General features: G+C 50.8%; 1 protein-coding gene across 4 annotated transcripts in view; it reads left to right on the top strand.

The window, feature by feature from the left end:
* Positions 1-18,349, top strand: part of LOC121602743 (tetratricopeptide repeat protein 28) — a 114,539-nt gene that overhangs the window by 24,217 nt on the left and 71,973 nt on the right. For all 4 annotated transcript variants that reach the window (XM_041931514.1, XM_041931525.1, XM_041931533.1 and 1 more), the window contains exon 2: positions 2,985-3,362. In XM_041931514.1, coding sequence (XP_041787448.1) covers positions 3,339-3,362 — 24 coding nt within the window. In that variant the 5' untranslated portion in view covers positions 2,985-3,338. The remainder of the gene's footprint in view (positions 1-2,984; positions 3,363-18,349) is intronic.

Below are 18,349 nucleotides of genomic sequence, written 5' to 3'. Positions count from 1 at the left end.
GCGTGCCGTCCAATCGGGCAAGAGCGATGTGCAATGCCGTGGATCGGCGTTGCGCGCTGATGTACTTGTTCGACGAAAGATGTAAGCGACGAACCTGCCATTCCCTGCGCAAACAATGGAGCAAACATGTCCAATCGCTTGTCCCGCGTCTGGCGAAGATCGATGATCGAGCCGCTAGACCGAGCAGCTAATGCCGGGCCGTGCTCTAGCCCGCACGCTTGCCCTGCACGGGTACGGCATGCGCCGGCCGGTACATACCACAAAAGACTCGCGACCGGCTGCTAGACGTGCTTCCTGCCTACACCACAAAAGCGCTACCTGTAGCGTTCGAAAAGAGCGCGGGTTGACGTTGACGGGGCTTTGAAAAATGATGACGGATTGCCGGTCGCGCTCGATGTCATACGTTCGGGGGTGCTTGTCACTGTCCTGTTGTTTGTTTAGGCGCTCAAAAACGGAGGAAGACTTGTCGGAAGGTAAAAGGGAAGCAGCTACGTTCCAATTAGTGTGGGGCGATCTATCGATACCGACATTCCTTGGTAAAAGGCATGCTATACAATTTGTGGGTACAGGTGAACAGACCGAAAATTCCTGCACTATGTAACAGTTAAAACAGTAAAGGGGTTTGAAATTTGTCTCACCCATTAGCAGTGTTTCGGGTGGGAAACAATGTTGCTGCAGGATTGATCGATTTCTGAACCTGTGCAATTTTTACTTTTACGTCCCAACGGCATCCCTCACGAGCTGTGCCGCGCCACAAGGCTTCATTAAATCGAATGGGGATGGTAATTTATAAATCACTTTTTGGCCGAAACACTCCGACCCCGTTTAGGGCTGTGTGAGCCATTTTTCACCTTAACACCCCATTTTGCCTCCTCGGTTGCTGGGGTGCGGGGGGAGGAGGGGTTCGGTAAGTTCTGATGGCGTTTTAAATTAGTTCTGTCATAAAGAGCAGCACTCAAACACACCCGGCACTGTGCGCTTGTTTTTTTTTCCTTCCTGAGATAGCTTACGCCAAAGAAAGCTTAACGGAGAAAGAGCAAGACGAAGAAGAGCGACAACAACAACAGCAACAGAAACTCCCAACCTGCAACAATAACAAATTCCTCGCCCCTTCATCTCACCGGTGGTGCGGTGGTGTGAATTTGTGGCGGAAGATCGTCTCCTTTTTTTTTGCTCATTGCTCGTGACCGTGTTGTGTTGTGGTGCAAAAGCGCAGCGACGATGCAAGGATTAGTGCACTCGCATTCTATGCCCCTGCACTGCCTCACGCCACCCCTTTTGCTTTTGTCGGTAAAAAATACGGCAAAATTTAATTTAAATCTCCCATTTGTTACCCTCGGACCCGGCAGGAGAGCCGTCCCATTTAATTTTCGCACCGAAATGTGAAAATCCGTAACAGAACTCACCCCGTTGCGGCCGCTTCGTCACCGAGGGCCGAAGGGCTTTCCGTGTTGGTAGTGCCCTTTTTTGTGGATTGTGGCTCTCTCGTGGCTTTTGGTGGCCGTTGTTACCTTTCTTCAATCTGATCGCAGCACTGCTCTGCCAGTCCTGTTGCCGGTCGATTGATTCAGGATGAAGGTTTAAGGTGGGTAACTGCATATCCTTGCACTTGTGCACAGTCCCGTTAGTTTCAGTTGGGGGGAAGGAAATGTTTCACGTGTTGATGTAAAAAAAAAAACAACAACTCCCAATGTAACGCTTTTTTTTGGCCCTTCCCTTGTACTTTGCAACACTTTTTTGCTAACCGTTTCCTTTGCCTCTTTTCTCTGTTCCGTTTTGTTTTTTTTTTATTGCAGACACAAACGACCCGATGGATGGAAATCGCTCGAGGACAATATCGTCATAATAATCCATCAACGGGCTGGGGGTGCGCGTGAAAATGGAACGGCTTACCAGCGCGAGAACGAACCTCCGGGCCGTGCGGTTAGTTCACACCGGACACCAGAGATCGACTTAAGCGTGCACGGACCGACGCGCGCAGAACGCCGAAGAGTGGGAAAAACGAAAATCGTAACATATGTGACGTAAAGCCGGGCCGCGCATCCGACTCCGAAACCGTGGCGTTGATTCGTCCCACAAAAACAAAGCAGTCCCCCGGTCGTGTGGACGAAGAAGGAACACTAAACTGAATCTGCCGCGCACATCCCGGAACCGGGTGGCCGCGAGGCGGAAGAAATTTATACATTTTCTTCCCGATGACCTTTTCCCCCTGCCGAACTGCCCCCTGCTCGCTCGGGTGCCTGGAAGTGCAGCGCGGGAAAACGGTTGAAGCTGAAAATCAATTAAGTTTTATGACCACATGAAAGTTATTCAATTTGGAACATTCTGGGCAGTGGAAGCACGATGGGCGCGCGCGCACACACATTTCGTAGTGAAGCTCTTCGCTGGACGACGTTCATCGATACGTAGGGAAGGACGCCGATCATTCAATGCTCTGTTGTACGTTTCCTTTCTGGGATTGAACACGGCAGAAACCGATGATGATCACGATGATGATGATGATGTGGATGATGATGATGATGATGATGATGATGATGATGGGAAAAAGCATCGCAACAAAGTGGTGTTGACAAACGTTGACGACGGAGCGGACGGTGGCGAACGAACCCCGTTGGTGCTGATGAATAATTCGTCGGCGACGCGCAGCCAGAACTTCAGCATTGGCGCGGGTTCGTCGTCTTGCTGTGGGGCGTTGAAATCATTCGTTTGCCATTCACGGACCGTGCAGTCGTATGGTTTCGCGGGGGAACGAGGCACATTTAAATCAGTCAGCAGTGTACGACCGTTGCCAGAGCGTGCTGTTTCGCCCCAAACTAACGTGTAAATCGTGCAAACAGATCTGCTGCCGCTGCTGCTGCTGTGGCGGCCACGTCAAGAACATTTTCAAACTCGCTTCTTAGAGTGAATTTTGCGGTTAGGTTAGGTTTGAAATTTATTCTACTCACATATACTCATATTTTGCTTTATATTTTGTTGCGCAACAGTGTTTTTCTGCTCTTTCGTAAAGTGTATCGTTAGTGCGTGTGTGTGCGCGTGTTTATTTCGTAAATAACATCAAATTACCCAGTGGTTAGCGCATCTTGTGTCGTGTGATTGTGGCAAAAAAGTGTGTGTGAGAGAGAGTCCGTAAGTGTTATTAATATTTTACCAACAAAAAAAGTAGAAGAAGAGAAGAAAAAGCTTCCCCAGGAAATGGCACGAAAGGGCAGCCTCACCGAAAGCAAACCATCCTGCTAACGCCAGTGCAACAGAATCGCAACACAAACCGCTTTTTAGCATCGACGGCGAATGCAGACACCTTCGGCAGCGCGCGAAGACGGTGATATATTGGCGGCAACATGTCGCAACGCGATTTTTCAGAGGTAAGTGCCGATTCGAAATGTGAGCGCTGTAGGATGCGTTTTTTTTTTGCGAGCGTTAACAATTATCAGCTGGTGGTGGTAGTACAGCAGGCGTACGTTGGCCCTCGTGGCCCAACCGACGCGCTCATTACAACCGATTATGAAAACGATTAATTCCTGCCAGCAGGGGCAGGGGGTTTGGGAAATCTCTAGCCAAAAACAAAAAGCATAAAGCATAAAGTAACAGAAACAAAAGCATGCCCGATGGTGCATTGCGTTTATATCTCACGAAGGATTCCCAAACTTCGGGACGCGAAAAAAAAATCCTGCGCCCAAGCAGTGCCTGCGTACAGCAGCGTGCAACAAGGATTGAAATAATTAATTGAAATATAAACACGATTTATGTATTTTCCCACGTCGATTCTCGTCCTGCTGTGCGTGGCAGTGTATTTGTGTGTGTGTGTGTGTGTGTGTGTGTGTGTGTGTGTGTGTGGGGGGGGGGGGGGGGTTTATTGCACGTTTTACCCCAAAAGCAGTATCGAAGCTCCAGTAAAGAGGGGGAAATGGCACGTTTTACCTGGTACGAAACTTAAGCAGCGAAGAATCGAATAATTAAGATAAAGTTTCACGGAAACCTACCGCCCGCCGGTAGGCTGCAGCCTGTTAAACGGGGTAATTAAACTGGCAAATTTTGTGGCTGGAATGTTAACAGATAACTTTCGTCATTAGTAGTACATTTTTAACCCTCCGATAGCGGCGCTTGGCTGGCGGCCGGGCCGATACAATGTCATGTAGTCGATTTCTCCGCCCGGTCCAGAGGTTTTTCCCTCTTTTTTTCTGACTTGTCTCGGGGTCTGTTCGACATCATTTGTTTCGGCGTCTGTCGCGCCGAGCAAAGTGCCGTTTTTAGCGAAAGTTCAATGAGGATGGCTTAATAAGAGATACTGGCTGGCTGGATGGCTGCTGCTGCAAGCGTTAATCGACGCCGTCAGTGTGATATATTTGTGCCTCGCAATGTACAATTCCTCCCAAGCCAAGCGACCGGGAAAGGATGCAAATGTGCACTGCTTGCTTGCTTGCTTTAGCAGGAAAAGTAATTGCATAAGCCTGGTGGGCGATGGAGACTGCATCACCACCTGTTACGTGCCTGTGCCGGACTGCACTTGTGTGAAACTATTTGGCCCGAATCCGACCGCCGCATCTATCGTGCGAGTGCTCGTTTCGTAACGCACACACAAAACACTTTCCCATTTCCGCCGGCGCGTCCTCGAGTGGTCGAGTGGTCGAGTGCAGATGTACTGCATCCCGCTGTAGCTGCATCTCCACCACCCGAACCCGGTGGTTGCGCACTCGGGGCCACTTTGGGCGTTAATTGCAGACCGGCGTGTTGCGAGGCCGTGCATCATCTTCATCGGTTGGATCGCGGTACAAATTCACCTTTTCCCCTTCGGGCGGAGGAGAATGTTTCGCAATAGGGATCCCTCCCTCTTGTGTTTTGTATGAGTTTTGATTTTTGAATCCCCCATTTTCTTCTTTTTTTGTCGTGCTTAACACGCGAACCGCTTTGCCGTTGGCTCGCACGGCAGGTGAGATGTAAGCTGCCACCGAAATTAATTCGCTGCCCTGCAACGGCCCTCCAAACACGATTCCCTGTGGCACGAACCAAATGCCACCGAACACGTCAAAACATACGCAACATCTTCCGGCTTGCGGGAGCTTGCGAAAGGCGCTGTGTATTTCCCTTGGCAGTGAGAGTGGGTCAAATCACTGTCTCTCCTACCAGTAGCGGCCAGTGCCAGTACCTTAATTAGCATCCAATCCCCGAGCGATTCCGGTTTGCTCGTAGTGTGTGTACCGCAAACGCGTTACGCATGTGAGCGCGCGCGCACGGGAAATGTGCCAATTTGCACACGCACCAAGAATGCCGATGCCGTTTGGATCCAATCTGCGCAAGTTTCGATTTGTACGCCGCGTCTGTAATGTGTGAACTGGGCTGGAAGAATGTGTTTACGCTCCAAACCGGGCGATGTAAATATGAAAATTTGCCTCGCCAACAATTTCCATCCTCCCCGAAGTGAACTTCAAAATTCTCATCCCATCCCCGTGCAGTCGCTGTGTGCTGTAGTCGTAGGACTTGTTCACTTGCAGTCGTGTGCTAGCATCAAACGCCCAGCGACCAGCCGGGTCCGGCACAGGGGCCGGTTGGTTTTATTTACAGGCCGACACAGGCGGCAGGGGCCATTAGGTGATGATGTTCATTCATTTCCTTCAACCCAATCAAAACACGGCCCATGCACAGGCACTGCCTCGCCCCGGACAAACTTGTTGCTTCTTGTTGCACAGTTTTGCAGCCCTCCTCCGGGCGGTGGTCGTTTTCGGGCCTGCTTAACTGGCTTCATTAAAATTTTATTCACTGATTTTATTTCTGTTGTTCAATCGTCGTCGTTCTCCGTTCCTTCATGCAGCTTGTCAGGAACAGCAGTGCCCCGATCGAATCGAACCGAACAGTGTATGTGTGTGTGTGTGTGTTGAATGCGAGATGATGTGTAGCGTGCAGATGGCGGTGACACTGAACCGAATATGCCCCTGCTCTACCCCCGGTTTTCGTCCTCCCCACTGTGGCACACTCTGGTGTGGTGCTGATCAACTGTCAACGCGTCAGGATCAACCTTGGGGTGGGAAGGACAGAAATAAAGAGGAAGAGATACAGAGAGCGAGAGAGAGAGAGCTGGAGAGGGCAATGGAGGCGGCTGGACAACTGTAACATTACAACTTAATATACTCCTAGACAGCCGCTGGTGTACGATTGACCATTCACGGCGGGCCCCGGGGCAGGTTTTCCCGTGTTCAAGATCAACCCACGGGAATCCGGGAAGTCGTAAAGGTCGCCGCGCGCCGTCTTCAGAAATCCGCCGACCGTTTGCTGGGCTCGATCGAACGGCATGCGGAAGGAATGGGCGCCTGTACGTGCTCTAGTTCTTTTCTGTTTCTTTCTTTTGTGCGTATGATCTCCCCCTTTTCTACTACAATAGAATTCAGGTGCTTGCGGGAAACAAACACACGCTGAACCTGCCGGGACATTGCCATCAACGTGCCTGAGTGGAATGTTCTGGGTCGGTTTTGCATGTGAAATTGAACAACAACAAAAACGGTGACTCCCTGATGAACTCGCTGCGGTTGGTAGACATTTGCATTCCAATATTATTCCTCCATTTCTTGCAGTTTTTTGTTGTTGTTTTGTTTCTTGTTTGATCGTTACAAGATCTTGATCCACCATCTGTGCGCCTTTTGGGGCGCAGATATCGCAGATCGGTTTTTCAGCAGAGCCTCACTAATTGTGCTTCGATTTGCTGGCTTCTTCCAAGACACACGGGTATCCAGCATCCTTCCGAAAACGCCTGCTTCTCCTGTTAGACATTTCGGGGGAAGGGGCAAAGGGGCAGAGACAGAATTGATGCAACGATGCAGCTCGTAAACAGGCAATCGCGATGCAAAGCGAATGGACGACTAATTTCGGAAATCGTACCCGCAGCCGTACTGTGCAGCATGCAGTTTGATGATTTCATTAAGCACAAGATTAATGGGACAAGCTCGGTAGATGCAAACGGTTCTGTTCGCCAGGTTCTGTGCTAGGACGGACACACCAGAAGCACTCCTAAATTTTCGTATGATCGTGTGTGTATGTGTCTGTGTGCCTGTAAAACGAATGGCCATTGGGCGTAGTGAGTTGAACAAAAAAGTAAAGTTGTTCAGCGTTAATTAAAGGATTCTCGTTAAGCTTCGCGATGGAACCGGTGATCACACTGCCATTGCCGGTGGTCCACCTTTTTGATGGCTATCAAGCATCAATAAAGTTCTGTATCTTATGCTACCGCACTGGCCGGGTTGCGTAGGCTGCCCGTTTGATACGTTAATCGGGTCCGATCACCACGTAAACGCTGCCTCGCTAAGAAATCGCTATCAGATTAGCTAATTTGGAGCCCCGATTTCGACTTCACCAGCATCATCACCAAAAACCTCCCGCACTACCAACAATGTACATTTGTTTATCTTGATCAAGCGATGGCGAACTTACCACCGAGAGCCCGGAGAGCGCTGCGGCCTGGCGCAGAATTGTAGCGAACCTGTAAAGAACCGACGCATCACATTTAGATCGATGAAAAATTACACCCGAACCCACACCCGGGCACTACTGATGAGGCACACCGGGCTCGATACATTCGGAACCTAGACCTAGACCGGTTTTGGTGGGGGGAAGGCTCAATCGAATGGTGAAAAAGCGTCATGCCGCCGTCCCAATCACAGCTAACCGTGATGAAGGTTAGCTAAAGAGAATGGAACCGTCGGCCTCCCCGTCCGCTTCGCTATCACAACCCCCGTGTTCTGGCGAGCTTCCGTCGAATGCCTCGTTGCTGTACGGGGGTGCGATCTCGTTGGTCCGTGGGTTTTTGGGCGTCGAAAGCCATAGATTAAATGAAATGTGTAATATTTCAACGGGCTGTAGATATCATTCCCGTGGACAAGGGGCCGAGGGTAATCGGGGTGAACGAGATCCTAGGATCGCTCTCTAGTCCGCTGCTGCTGTCCCGAGGTTCAATTTGTTACGCCGTTTTGTCGAAGCGCTTCGGTCGCAGCGCAAAAAAAAAACCTAAAGAAAGGTTGCTTTCTGATAAATATATCCCATTTTCCATAAATATTATTTAATCGCTTTATCATCGCTCCGGCATTGCTGCGGGGATGGCTAACAACGGGCTCCAAAATCCAAACCCGTCTGGGTGGGTGGCAGGGACCCGGGGCGGGGTACCCGATAGAGCCATATTTTGTGGAGCGCTAGCAAACGAGCGAGCTAGCCAGTCCCCCATCGCCGACTTCACTCCAATAAATCTGCGCACGAGTTGGATGCTGCGTTTTTTTTTTCGCCCTGTCGTTACTGTTCTGTTGTGTTCTTGTGATTGTTTCGAAATTTCGATCATTTGTTACCGATGTTTAAGGCCCGGTGTGATAGCTGTGTTAGCGAGTCGATTTTATTTTACACACCCTTGTTTCGTAGCTTTATTTATGAGAAAGCACTTCAAGCGTTTGATGGTTAAAAACTATCCACCGGACGGTCCTATTTTTCATCATAGTTTTGTGCAGTGCCGCAATAGCTAGTTGTTCGATCGGTTAGAAAATCACTAAAAAAAAACCCTTTCCGATTGGAGATAACGTTTTTTCGCGCATTCTGGAATGCGGAAGCAGGGACCGGTGACCACAGGAAGCGAATCGTTAGTTAAAATATGCCATGTTCACAACTCATTTGGCGAGCCTAAACGATCACGATTCGCGCGATCGCGATCGGGCTTGCGGGAAAGCACTGCTGTCCGCGCCCCAAACCGCCCCAAACGATAATGAAGCAAAGCTTCATCGCGTGGCGCGGACTCTTTGTGACCCTCGGGGCTAATGCGAGATCTGTACCGAGAAAGGCTGTACCTTAGGTCGGAATCACATACGCGTGAAGGCCCGTCGTGCCCGTACGGTGTACGGCTAGAAAATCGATGGCAAAATTTCGATAGCGATCCGTGGCAGGGTTGAAAACGTCGCTAATTTCTGTGCTCTCTATCTAAGCGTTCGTGCCTAGCGAGTGATTAGCCGAAAGGTCTAATGTCTTGGAAGCATTGCGCTTGCTAAAACCAAAGTCGCTAGACAGTGATAGGCACATAAAGAGAGAGTCAGAGAGAGATATATAGAGGAAAAAACGTGCCTCAACTCCTTCCTCACACCACAAGACAACTTCGGGGTCCGGTTATTGATCTGATAGATTTCCTGTTTTAATACATTTTCATGATTCACACCTTCTCTCTCGCTCTCTCTCCCTCTGCATTCCTCCGGTGTTACTTCCCTACCCTGTCCGGCATGAAGGCAGTCGCCGGGGTATGAAGTTATCTCGATCCAAATTGAACATGACCCCTCGGGCATGTTTTTGGGGGCCTTTGTAGAAGCAAGATGTCCTGTATGCCCATGTGTGTGTGTGTGCGAGTGAGCGTCAGTCGGTCAGTTTCGATCACACCGATTTCGATGGTTGAAATTTCTCAGGTTTCCTGAGACCTCACGGTTGGAGCTGGGGGTTTGGGACGGAAATGGATCCGGTCCCGGTCCGCAAGGTACCTCCCGGGCGTTAGACTGGCGACGCGTGCAGAACCACTTTTCAACGATCGCGTTGATTGATCGGTATCGACAGATGTTGGTCGTGGCTGGTGGCAATTCCTGGTTCCAGCACACACACACACACACATCCGCCGCTCGGCGACACGCGCAGGTGTGACCTTTTAGAAGGGTGAGTTTGTTGTTTGCTTTTTGGTGTTTTTTTTTCGTCTGGATGATATCTCCAACAAATGGTGGGATGCTAAGCAGGGAAAGCTGTGCCTTCGTAGTTCGCGCCCAGGGCACAACATGATTTGTTTATTAGAAGGGAAAACTGCTGGTAGGACCTAGAAACTTCTGGTCGAGTGGTTGTGATCTTATTTATGAAAACAAGCAGCACTCTTCGTCTCAGAGATATATCTTAATGCTGCAACAGTGGTGTGAGCGTTATTATTCTCATTAAAAAATAAGTGCAAAACAGAGCATAAACTCAATCCAGCCCGAGACAGTCATCCTGTGCTAGAAAAAGGCGTGTTACTTCCTCTGGGAGCATTCGCAAACCCTCCCCGCCTGTTCATTTCAAACAGCCCAAGACCGGCAACGTTTCTAGCGAATCTCGTATCAATCTGGAAGGTGAAGCCACGCGCAGCAAAACACTCATCATGCGCTGCCGCTCTGTGCTTTCTGTACCATAATTCTGGGAATGATTTTTAACGATCGATGCCAGCCTTTAATAAGCGATCAAGTTCCGGTGAAGAGGAGTGAACGCCAGCGAACCCTTTTAGCGAGATGGTCCGGCGCACACCATATTCTTCCGCAGCGCAATCCGAACCACGCTAACTAGCCGCCGCTAGCCTGGGCCTAGCGGGCCGTGTGCTGCCGATTGCTGCTCTCCCAACAAACCAGTTCCTGCACAACCATGCCAAATCTACGCGTCCCCGCTACTACATGGGGACACCGGCGGGTGCGTGTGACTGGATGGGTGACGATCGACACGCAACGAACCTCGTCCTCCTTCCAGCCTCCGTTTGTGTGGAGGGAAATGAGAAAGAAACCAGCAACAAGCAGCAAGAATATGGTGCGCCGACGGACATGGGTTGCTCAGTCAGTCAGGGCCTTTTGATTTAATTAAGTCGGACAAGTGAGAGCATAATATTTCTCCATCGAGCTACCCACCCCGGCCAGCGCGCACCCAGCGGCCGCCCATTTCGCACACAAGCCGGTTTCGCCGATACCGGAGCAACCGGTGGAAAGGGGGAAAGGAGCAACGGCTCTGTGTAGTAGGGTGGCAGGTGTTTGCCAGTTGACGGGGAAATATTTTAATGACATAATGCCGTAATATTGAGATATGCATTCCAAACAAATCTACAACAACAACCAGGGACTGCACTTGCGCGCATTCCATTGTGCACTCTCTCTCTCTCTCTCTCTCTCTCTTTGGCTCTCTTGAGGGTAAAGACGGTTCGCTCAGTCCCGTGTTGAAGTGGACGAGGCAACTAACGAGCCTGCGTCCAGTGCCGCACACAGTGTCTGGAGGGGGATGCAGTGGACGGTAAGTTAATCTGACGGGGATGATGATGGTTTGCGAACGGTGCTGATCGGTGAGTGAGTGAGAACCGATCGCGGTTCGCGAAGACCGCATCGTGTGGTGCCGCGCCGCACGTCGAGCGTGGCGCACGCATCTCACGCCTCGTTTGCGCGTGTTTTTTTTTCTTTCTTTTCATTTTGCCCAACCAGCACGGGAACAGTTTCGGAGGAAAACTCCTCCAAACCGACCCGTCGGGCACCGGGAATGCGTCCGATTCGGCACCGCTGCCGCCGCCGCCAGTGTTTCGGAAGGGATTAAATTGGATGGCCGGGCTCAACCCAGCCAAACCCAGCGCTGGCAGCGACCTACCCGCGGGGGCCGAACGATAATGTGGCGGTTGCGTCACCTCGCTGCACCACCGCCACGCTCGGTCACTGTGCTGCTGCGGGGTAAAAGTAATTTATGCTCGCGCTAACGCTCACCAGCAAACGCGGAGCTGCGAGCCATTGGATGGTACTTAAATTTTATAACTATTATTACCAGCCCTTCCACCTTCGGAAGGGACGCACGGGAATACATGAGGAGGGTTGGTGCGAGGGTGGGGGGATCGATTCCCATTTCGCGTTGAAATGAGAGGAAAATCTTGCGAAGAAAAGCACGCCCCGAACGACCCAACACTCCGACGAATACTTTGCACACGCACTCTCTCTCTCTCGCTCGCTCGCTCTCTTTCTATCTCTCTTTCTCTCCTTCTCTCTCTCTTTCTCTCTCACACACACACACACTCTCTTGACGGCATCGTTCGGGCGTTGGCCGGCAAACCCGTTAACGGACGAAACCCGGCACCGATTAACACAGACCCTTCGGCGAAGGGAATTCCTGCAGCCCGTGTTCTTGAGACACAGTCCCCCCCCCCCCCGCCAGTCCTTTGTACCAGTCCTCTTCGGTCGGTCTGGGAACTGGGGAGGAAAGAATTTTCATTGTTTTCTCCTTTCAGTTCCGGAAGAGATTCGCAAGCCTCACTGCCGCGTCCCATCCACTGCCAAGCATTGATGCATCTTATGCGCTCCTTCTCTCTCTCTCTCTCTCTCTCTCTCTCTCTCTCGCGCGACAAGCGATGTCAAGAAATGCAACAACAACAAAAGAAACAATGTAAAACGGAATCTTAAAGTCCACTACACCCTACCGTCACCACACCTCCTGCAGCCTGCAGGTCTATAATTTCCCACTAGAGATAAAGCCATCCGGCCATCGGGTTCGGGCTCTTATCCGGCTCGGTGAATTATTTCGCCCCGCCATTATTCGAACAATGTTACTCTCTGCCCGGGTGTCAATATTTTGGAAAACTTTTCGAAAGGTATTTCGGTTTCGTTGCCAGCAGCTTCCCTGGAGGACGAGGAGGACGATGCTTATCCCACACTGGCAGGTTTATGGCTTTTCTTTCATTGCCCCCGTTTCATGGGCGGGCGAAGAAAACTCGATGGTCGATAATTTGCAACTAGTTTACGGTATGTTTGTTGCGTTCTGTTTGAGCCCCGGAAACAAAGATGTGTGCAACGGGCGTCTTGTTGCGTTTGGTTTCGCTCGGTTTCGCGAAAGAAGCACTTATTTAACACCCATTTCGCGGGCAGGATAATAACACAGTTCGGTAGCATCATATTTCAAGCCGTAAAATATCCTTCCACTTTCACCGTGGCTCTTGTTTGAAAGGAAACAAAATAAAAAAAAAAACAAAGCTTCAAACAGCCTCGACGACAACAATGTGTGTCATATTTGCAGACCTGCCTTGCCCGCCCGTCGGACCGCCCACCCGCCCGCCTTGCCCTAATCGGCACACGCGTTGTCCGGTTTTGCAAAGTGCGAAAAGCGCCAAGCAAAATGTACGTTCGGTGCCTCCCAGCAGCAAGGGGCGAAAGTAAGCAAAAGGATGACGACGGCATTAGGCTTTTGCGATCCGGACACCGACTCCTCGCTTGCACCGGGCCTGCCATAAAGAGGCACATCCAACCTGTCTGCAGGCACTGCTCGCCCCACACTGGTTCGTTCGTTTATGAGCCACGTCCGCCTTGCCGAGAGGCGGAGGACAGTCCGGGCATGACACCGTTTTGCCGCCGCAGTCGACACTGTCCCAGTGAAACCGATGCATGCAGATGCACCATTTATTGCACCCTGCGTCATCAGCCGTCGCTCCGGTCAGCTACTGCTTTGAGGCGCGCGCTTGCCCCACTTGATACGTCCGTGCGCGGTTGCGTGCGCGGTTGAGTGCGGTGTTTTGTGGCCGTCCATTTGGGAGCACTGATTTAGATGATTTAGAGAAGAAGTGAAAGCGCCCCACCGGAATGGGCGCAATTAAGAGGCAGCTTGAAAATATGATATGCGCCGAGCGAGGGGGAAAATAGTGTCGCCCCGATGTGATTTCGAATCGGTTCGTGATCGATCATATGGGGTGCGATCGTCGCATTTTTGACCGGTTTGCTGCGGAATGGGGAGGCTCCAATTACACAGTCTTATGGTGATGCTGGTGCCCGGTGCAACTTGTCTGCCGGCGCGCTCTGCTCTTTGTAAGCTGGCAGGCGGATGGAGACGGTTAAATTATTGCAAAGTTTATGCCTCATTAGATGCAGCTGCTGAGAGTGGCTCGAGAAGTTGTAATGATAAGGGTTTGCTGTGTATTTATTTTCATGTTTAAATCATTTCTTTCGATCTTAAATATAAAAAAAGCTTAAGCTCATGACATTTATTTTAAAATTAGTATGCACTTCAATGCTTCAAACGAAATAACCCCGTGCATTTAAATTGTTTTATGTAATGTCCTTCAGGGCGACGAAGGATCTTACGATCGAGAGACACGAAAGGTAACGTCATATAACGCACGCCGTCCCGAATCGCACAATCAGATCACTAATTATCCGATTCACATCAGCTTGCTCTTCCACTCACACACACACACATGATCTCCGTTTGTCTCCAAGCAACACGAACACGGCCTGGAAGGTTCGCAGTTCGCCAGCTGTGTTTGCTTTCCATCCTCCCTACCACCAAGAGCGAGAGACCTAATTTGATACGGCACGAACATAAATCTTGCCAATTACCGCACGGGCGAAGAAGATCGCCCTCCCCTTTCGCCGTCTAACCCCGTGAAGCGAAGCCGGATCCCTTCGGAACCCGCACCCGCTCTCGAATGCACCCGAAATCAATGGCTGATTTATTGCCACGCGGCAATACAATGTTGTTGTTTAGCGCATGGGAGGGGAAAGGATGATGCCTTTCGCCAAGCGGGACGACTCTGTCGTCGGGAACGATTTAACTCCCGCGGGATTGGGGAACCCTTTTTGAAAAAAGGGGGAGGGGGGAGGGCTTAAACCACCAACAGCATCAGCCGGACAAGCGGACGAAGCAAGGCAATGTAGAGTTCATAAGCCCGTTTTACCCACGTTTGCAAAGCCTTTGGTCTCATTTCCGGTGGATTGTATATTTGGGAGCCTTCAAGGGCACACACACACACACACCTACGGGAAGGACAGTTTTGCAACCGCTGGTGCAGCAGGTTGTCGATTAACTGCTCTCAATGCGCAAACAAAACGAAACGTTTATAGGTATGGCTATTGAAACGTTTCTCCCGAGGGGAGCCAGCTGTGCCACCCGGTGCGGAAGGACGGAAAGGGCAATAAAGAAGCTCACCGTGGCAGCTGAATGGAGCTAGACTGCACGAGCAGCAAACGAACGATCTAGATTGCTATCGGCAGCCGACTCTTCGTCATCGTAAAGTAAGACATCGCGAGCTTGTTCTGGGCCCCGTCCTAGAAGATAGATATTGCTCGATTGCTCGATCGTTCGCGTTCGCCTTCCGGATGCTCGGAAACTACATTCACTCCCGAATGTATGCAATCGCTTCGCAAAAGCACTAATTCTTTTGTGAAATCTTGCTTCGTTCTTGCTATCGCGGAAACACTTTACAGTGCAATGCATAAATCATTCCTGTCCTGTCCCAGGACCTTGCCGGGTCGCGTTGCGCTCCACCATCAAATATCACGACTAAATTACACACCCAATTACATCCTTCCTGTGTTGCCTGCCTGTGTGTGTGTGCGTGTTCTGATTGATGTTACGAGCGCCAATTACGAAACTGTTCCGAGACGGATCCATTGCCACGATATCATGGCGTGTCTACGCGGAGCTTTTGCCCTGTTGTTGTTTTTTTTCCCTTCTGCTCGCCAGATGTTGATGATCCTTACCGGGCCCTGGTCAGCCCCTGTGGTATCAGCGGTGTTTTTGTTTGGCTTTTCACCCGATTCCTGGGAAAGCGCATTCCACCAGCCGGATTCAAATAATTGCAGGTAAATGACCTTTCTGGGCGGGACACAACAAGAACAAAAAAAGGGGGTTCCAGCCCGGCATATCAGGCTTATTGGGCTGGGAGAAAATATTCAAAACATTCCCCGTTGCTACGTTGTGCCGAGTTGCTGGCGACCGTCCTGTGATGTTTTTTTTTGCGTCGAATTTTGGCCGCTCAGGATCGCAAAGCTTCTGGTATGCGCGAGTGCTGTCCCGCTGGTGGATTGTGTTTTCCAGCACACACACACACACACACACACACACTCGGCAGGAGCATTAGCGGACTGTCCGTGCGACTGTGAATCGGTGGAGCATTTGAGCGAGTGCATAAAAATTGCCCGTCCACAGCCAGGAAAGGAATGCTGCACATCTGCATAAGAGTGGGTCGTCGTTGCGGGATCATCGTGCCATCGTGCCAATGCCGGATTCCGGTTGGACCGACAGCGGGGCTTTGGGGTGAGTTTTTCGCCTCGCGTACATGCAGCGAGGGCAGCATATGTGTACACAGTGTTTACTGTTTGGTGCATATGTTGGACTCTGCTCTGCTTTTGGGCCGTCCGCTTCGTTCGATCTCTTCCGCAGCGTGATCGCAATAAGAACAAACATGCCACGAACAAACGATTTGTTCCAACAAAATTCACTCACTCCGTCCTGGTTCCGTCCTGGGAATGGTTCAGCGTGTTTTGGCAAGCCGCCATCGGTCGCCGGTCGCCGAAGTAGTCACGCCCGAAAACAATAATCGCCGGTGTGGTATCCACCCGGGCATACACCGCGGTGACGCTACTGCTGTACCGTTCGGTCGGCAGGAGCGTAGCGCGCTCCTTCTATGATCACTTTCAGCAGCAGTACGGTGGCTCCCAGGAACGCCACTATCGCTCGCTTCTCCCCCCCCCCCCCCCCCGCCGGAACGCAGGAGAAAACAAAGCGAAGCAAATCGGCAAACCATCCGGCCAGCCAAGCCAGCCGGCCGAAAAGAAAGCCAGAAGGAATTAAAGTACGAAATAATTCCATATAATTAAGACTTCTTTATAAATTCAATTCTTTTCGCTTCCTGCCGTACGCTGGGGCATCGCGCGATGGCAAAGATTTGGCAGCGTCCCGGACCTGGCAGAACGAAGCTGTGTCTGCGTCATCAAAAGCATTGGCTGGCTAAAAAAAACACACACACACACATATAACAAGAACGCTATCCACGGCAAGGAATGGAGCAGCGAACGAAAAAATACACGATGCCATGACGCTCCTTTCTCAAACCCCTCCCGGTGGGGTGGTGCATGAGGTGGGTGGGGGGGGGGAGGTGGTCACGATCATTGAGGCTTTTTTCGCCACTCAAATATGTATGTGTGTGTGTAAGTTGAGGGTAAAGAGCATGGCAGTGGGAGAGGTATTTTCGGCAGAAGGAAGTACGGTCCTCCCGGCACCGTAAGGGCCCTTTGGGCCTCCATTTCTTCTCGCCTTTAACAAATACCCACACACACACACACACACACACACACACACACACAAACATCCTCAACCCATCCCACCCCTCAACAACATTGGAGGAGGGCAAGGAGCTCTTGACTGGCGCTGGAGAAGCGCAAAGAGGGGCATATAAATTCCGATTGGTATTGAAACGTTTAAAATTCCCCACGATTTGCCGCTTGTAAATTACGCATTTTCGATAATGTTGATAAATTTGTAATGCGCATCTCTTGCGCACCGGCATGCAATTCTTGGGCCCATTGCACGCTTTGACAAAGAAAGAGAGGCAAGATAGTGAGTAAGAGAGAGAGGGAGAGACATCACGTTCACGGGTGAGTTCGTTACTAAAAGAACCGGAGCGAGCGGGCCCGAAACACGGAACGGAACTATATCATTAGTTTTCTGCGTATGCAAAATGGGTCCAACAAATGCACCGATGATGCACCCGGTCAACCCAGTTTGACCCAGCGCGCGCATTTTAGCGTTTGCTGTTGTTGCACCACTGCAAGCGGAAGCATTCTCCACGCGAAACCCTTTATCCCCACCTCCACGCTCCTTGGCAGAAGCATCGGCTGGCGTACGGCAACGGCTAAACCGAGCCAGCCGTAGCAACAAAATCAGCCCTCCAAACCCATTCGATGGGATAAATGTCAATAAGTCGGTAATTTATTTCGGCATCTATGTGCCATAAATTTCGCAACGGTGTCGTCTTTCGTGGTGTGCCGTCCATCGACACCAAAAGGTGGGGCGAGTCGGCGATGGGTGTGTATGAAGTGTGTGTGTGCGCGTGTGTCTTTTTTGTTGTAAGACGGCCACAAACCTACGCCTCCATCCGTCTGCGGCATATGCACTGTCGGCGAAGACATTACCGAAAACGCCCCGACAGATGGTTAGCGGGATGCGTGGTTGTAGCTGCTCCTTTCGGACACCGGAACGTCACCGGTAGGTGTGTGTTTGTGTTCCGTGTCTCGGGTATCCCCCCCCCCTCCCGCGGGTGAAAATGACCCGCATGATATGTGACAGTTTTTGTGTTCGGCGCGCGTGGCCGCCGTGTCCGTTGAACGATGCCGAGCGCCGAAGAGCCGCCATAAGTAAATGAAGTCCTACCATTAAATTAGACTCAACTTTAAGCATCGTCACGGTGATTTGTAGCGATTTCTTTATTAATGCTACTTTGAGCAGCCCCGTTTCCAGGCTAGCTTCGCGCCGCCTCCCGCACGTAACGATGATTGAGATATTTATGCTTATCGTTTAACATGTCCCTGCGATTTCCGGTTGCAGCTCGCACCGACACTTATCCGGTTTTATTTCAACTGCTTGCCGGGTTTGCAGCTGGGCATTTTTTTAACTAGCCTGGCCGAGATTGGGCTCCCAGCATCTTCCCGGGGCCATTGTTTGTGGGGCTGATTATGGGGGTTACTGTTTGTGTGTACTAATAATGCAAATACGAGTGGCCATTGCTATCGCGCGGCCTGTGCCGTTAAATGCTTATTTATAGCAAGCGCTATAAATTAATAAACTTGCCCTTCCCCAAAGGGGAAGGTACGCCGCAACAAAAAAA

This window comes from Anopheles merus, chromosome 2R (assembly GCF_017562075.2).
Source record: "Anopheles merus strain MAF chromosome 2R, AmerM5.1, whole genome shotgun sequence".
Classification (NCBI taxonomy): domain Eukaryota; kingdom Metazoa; phylum Arthropoda; class Insecta; order Diptera; family Culicidae; genus Anopheles; species Anopheles merus.
The sequence above is the reverse complement of the archived record's forward strand: the minus strand, read 5'-3'. Positions and strand labels throughout refer to the sequence as shown.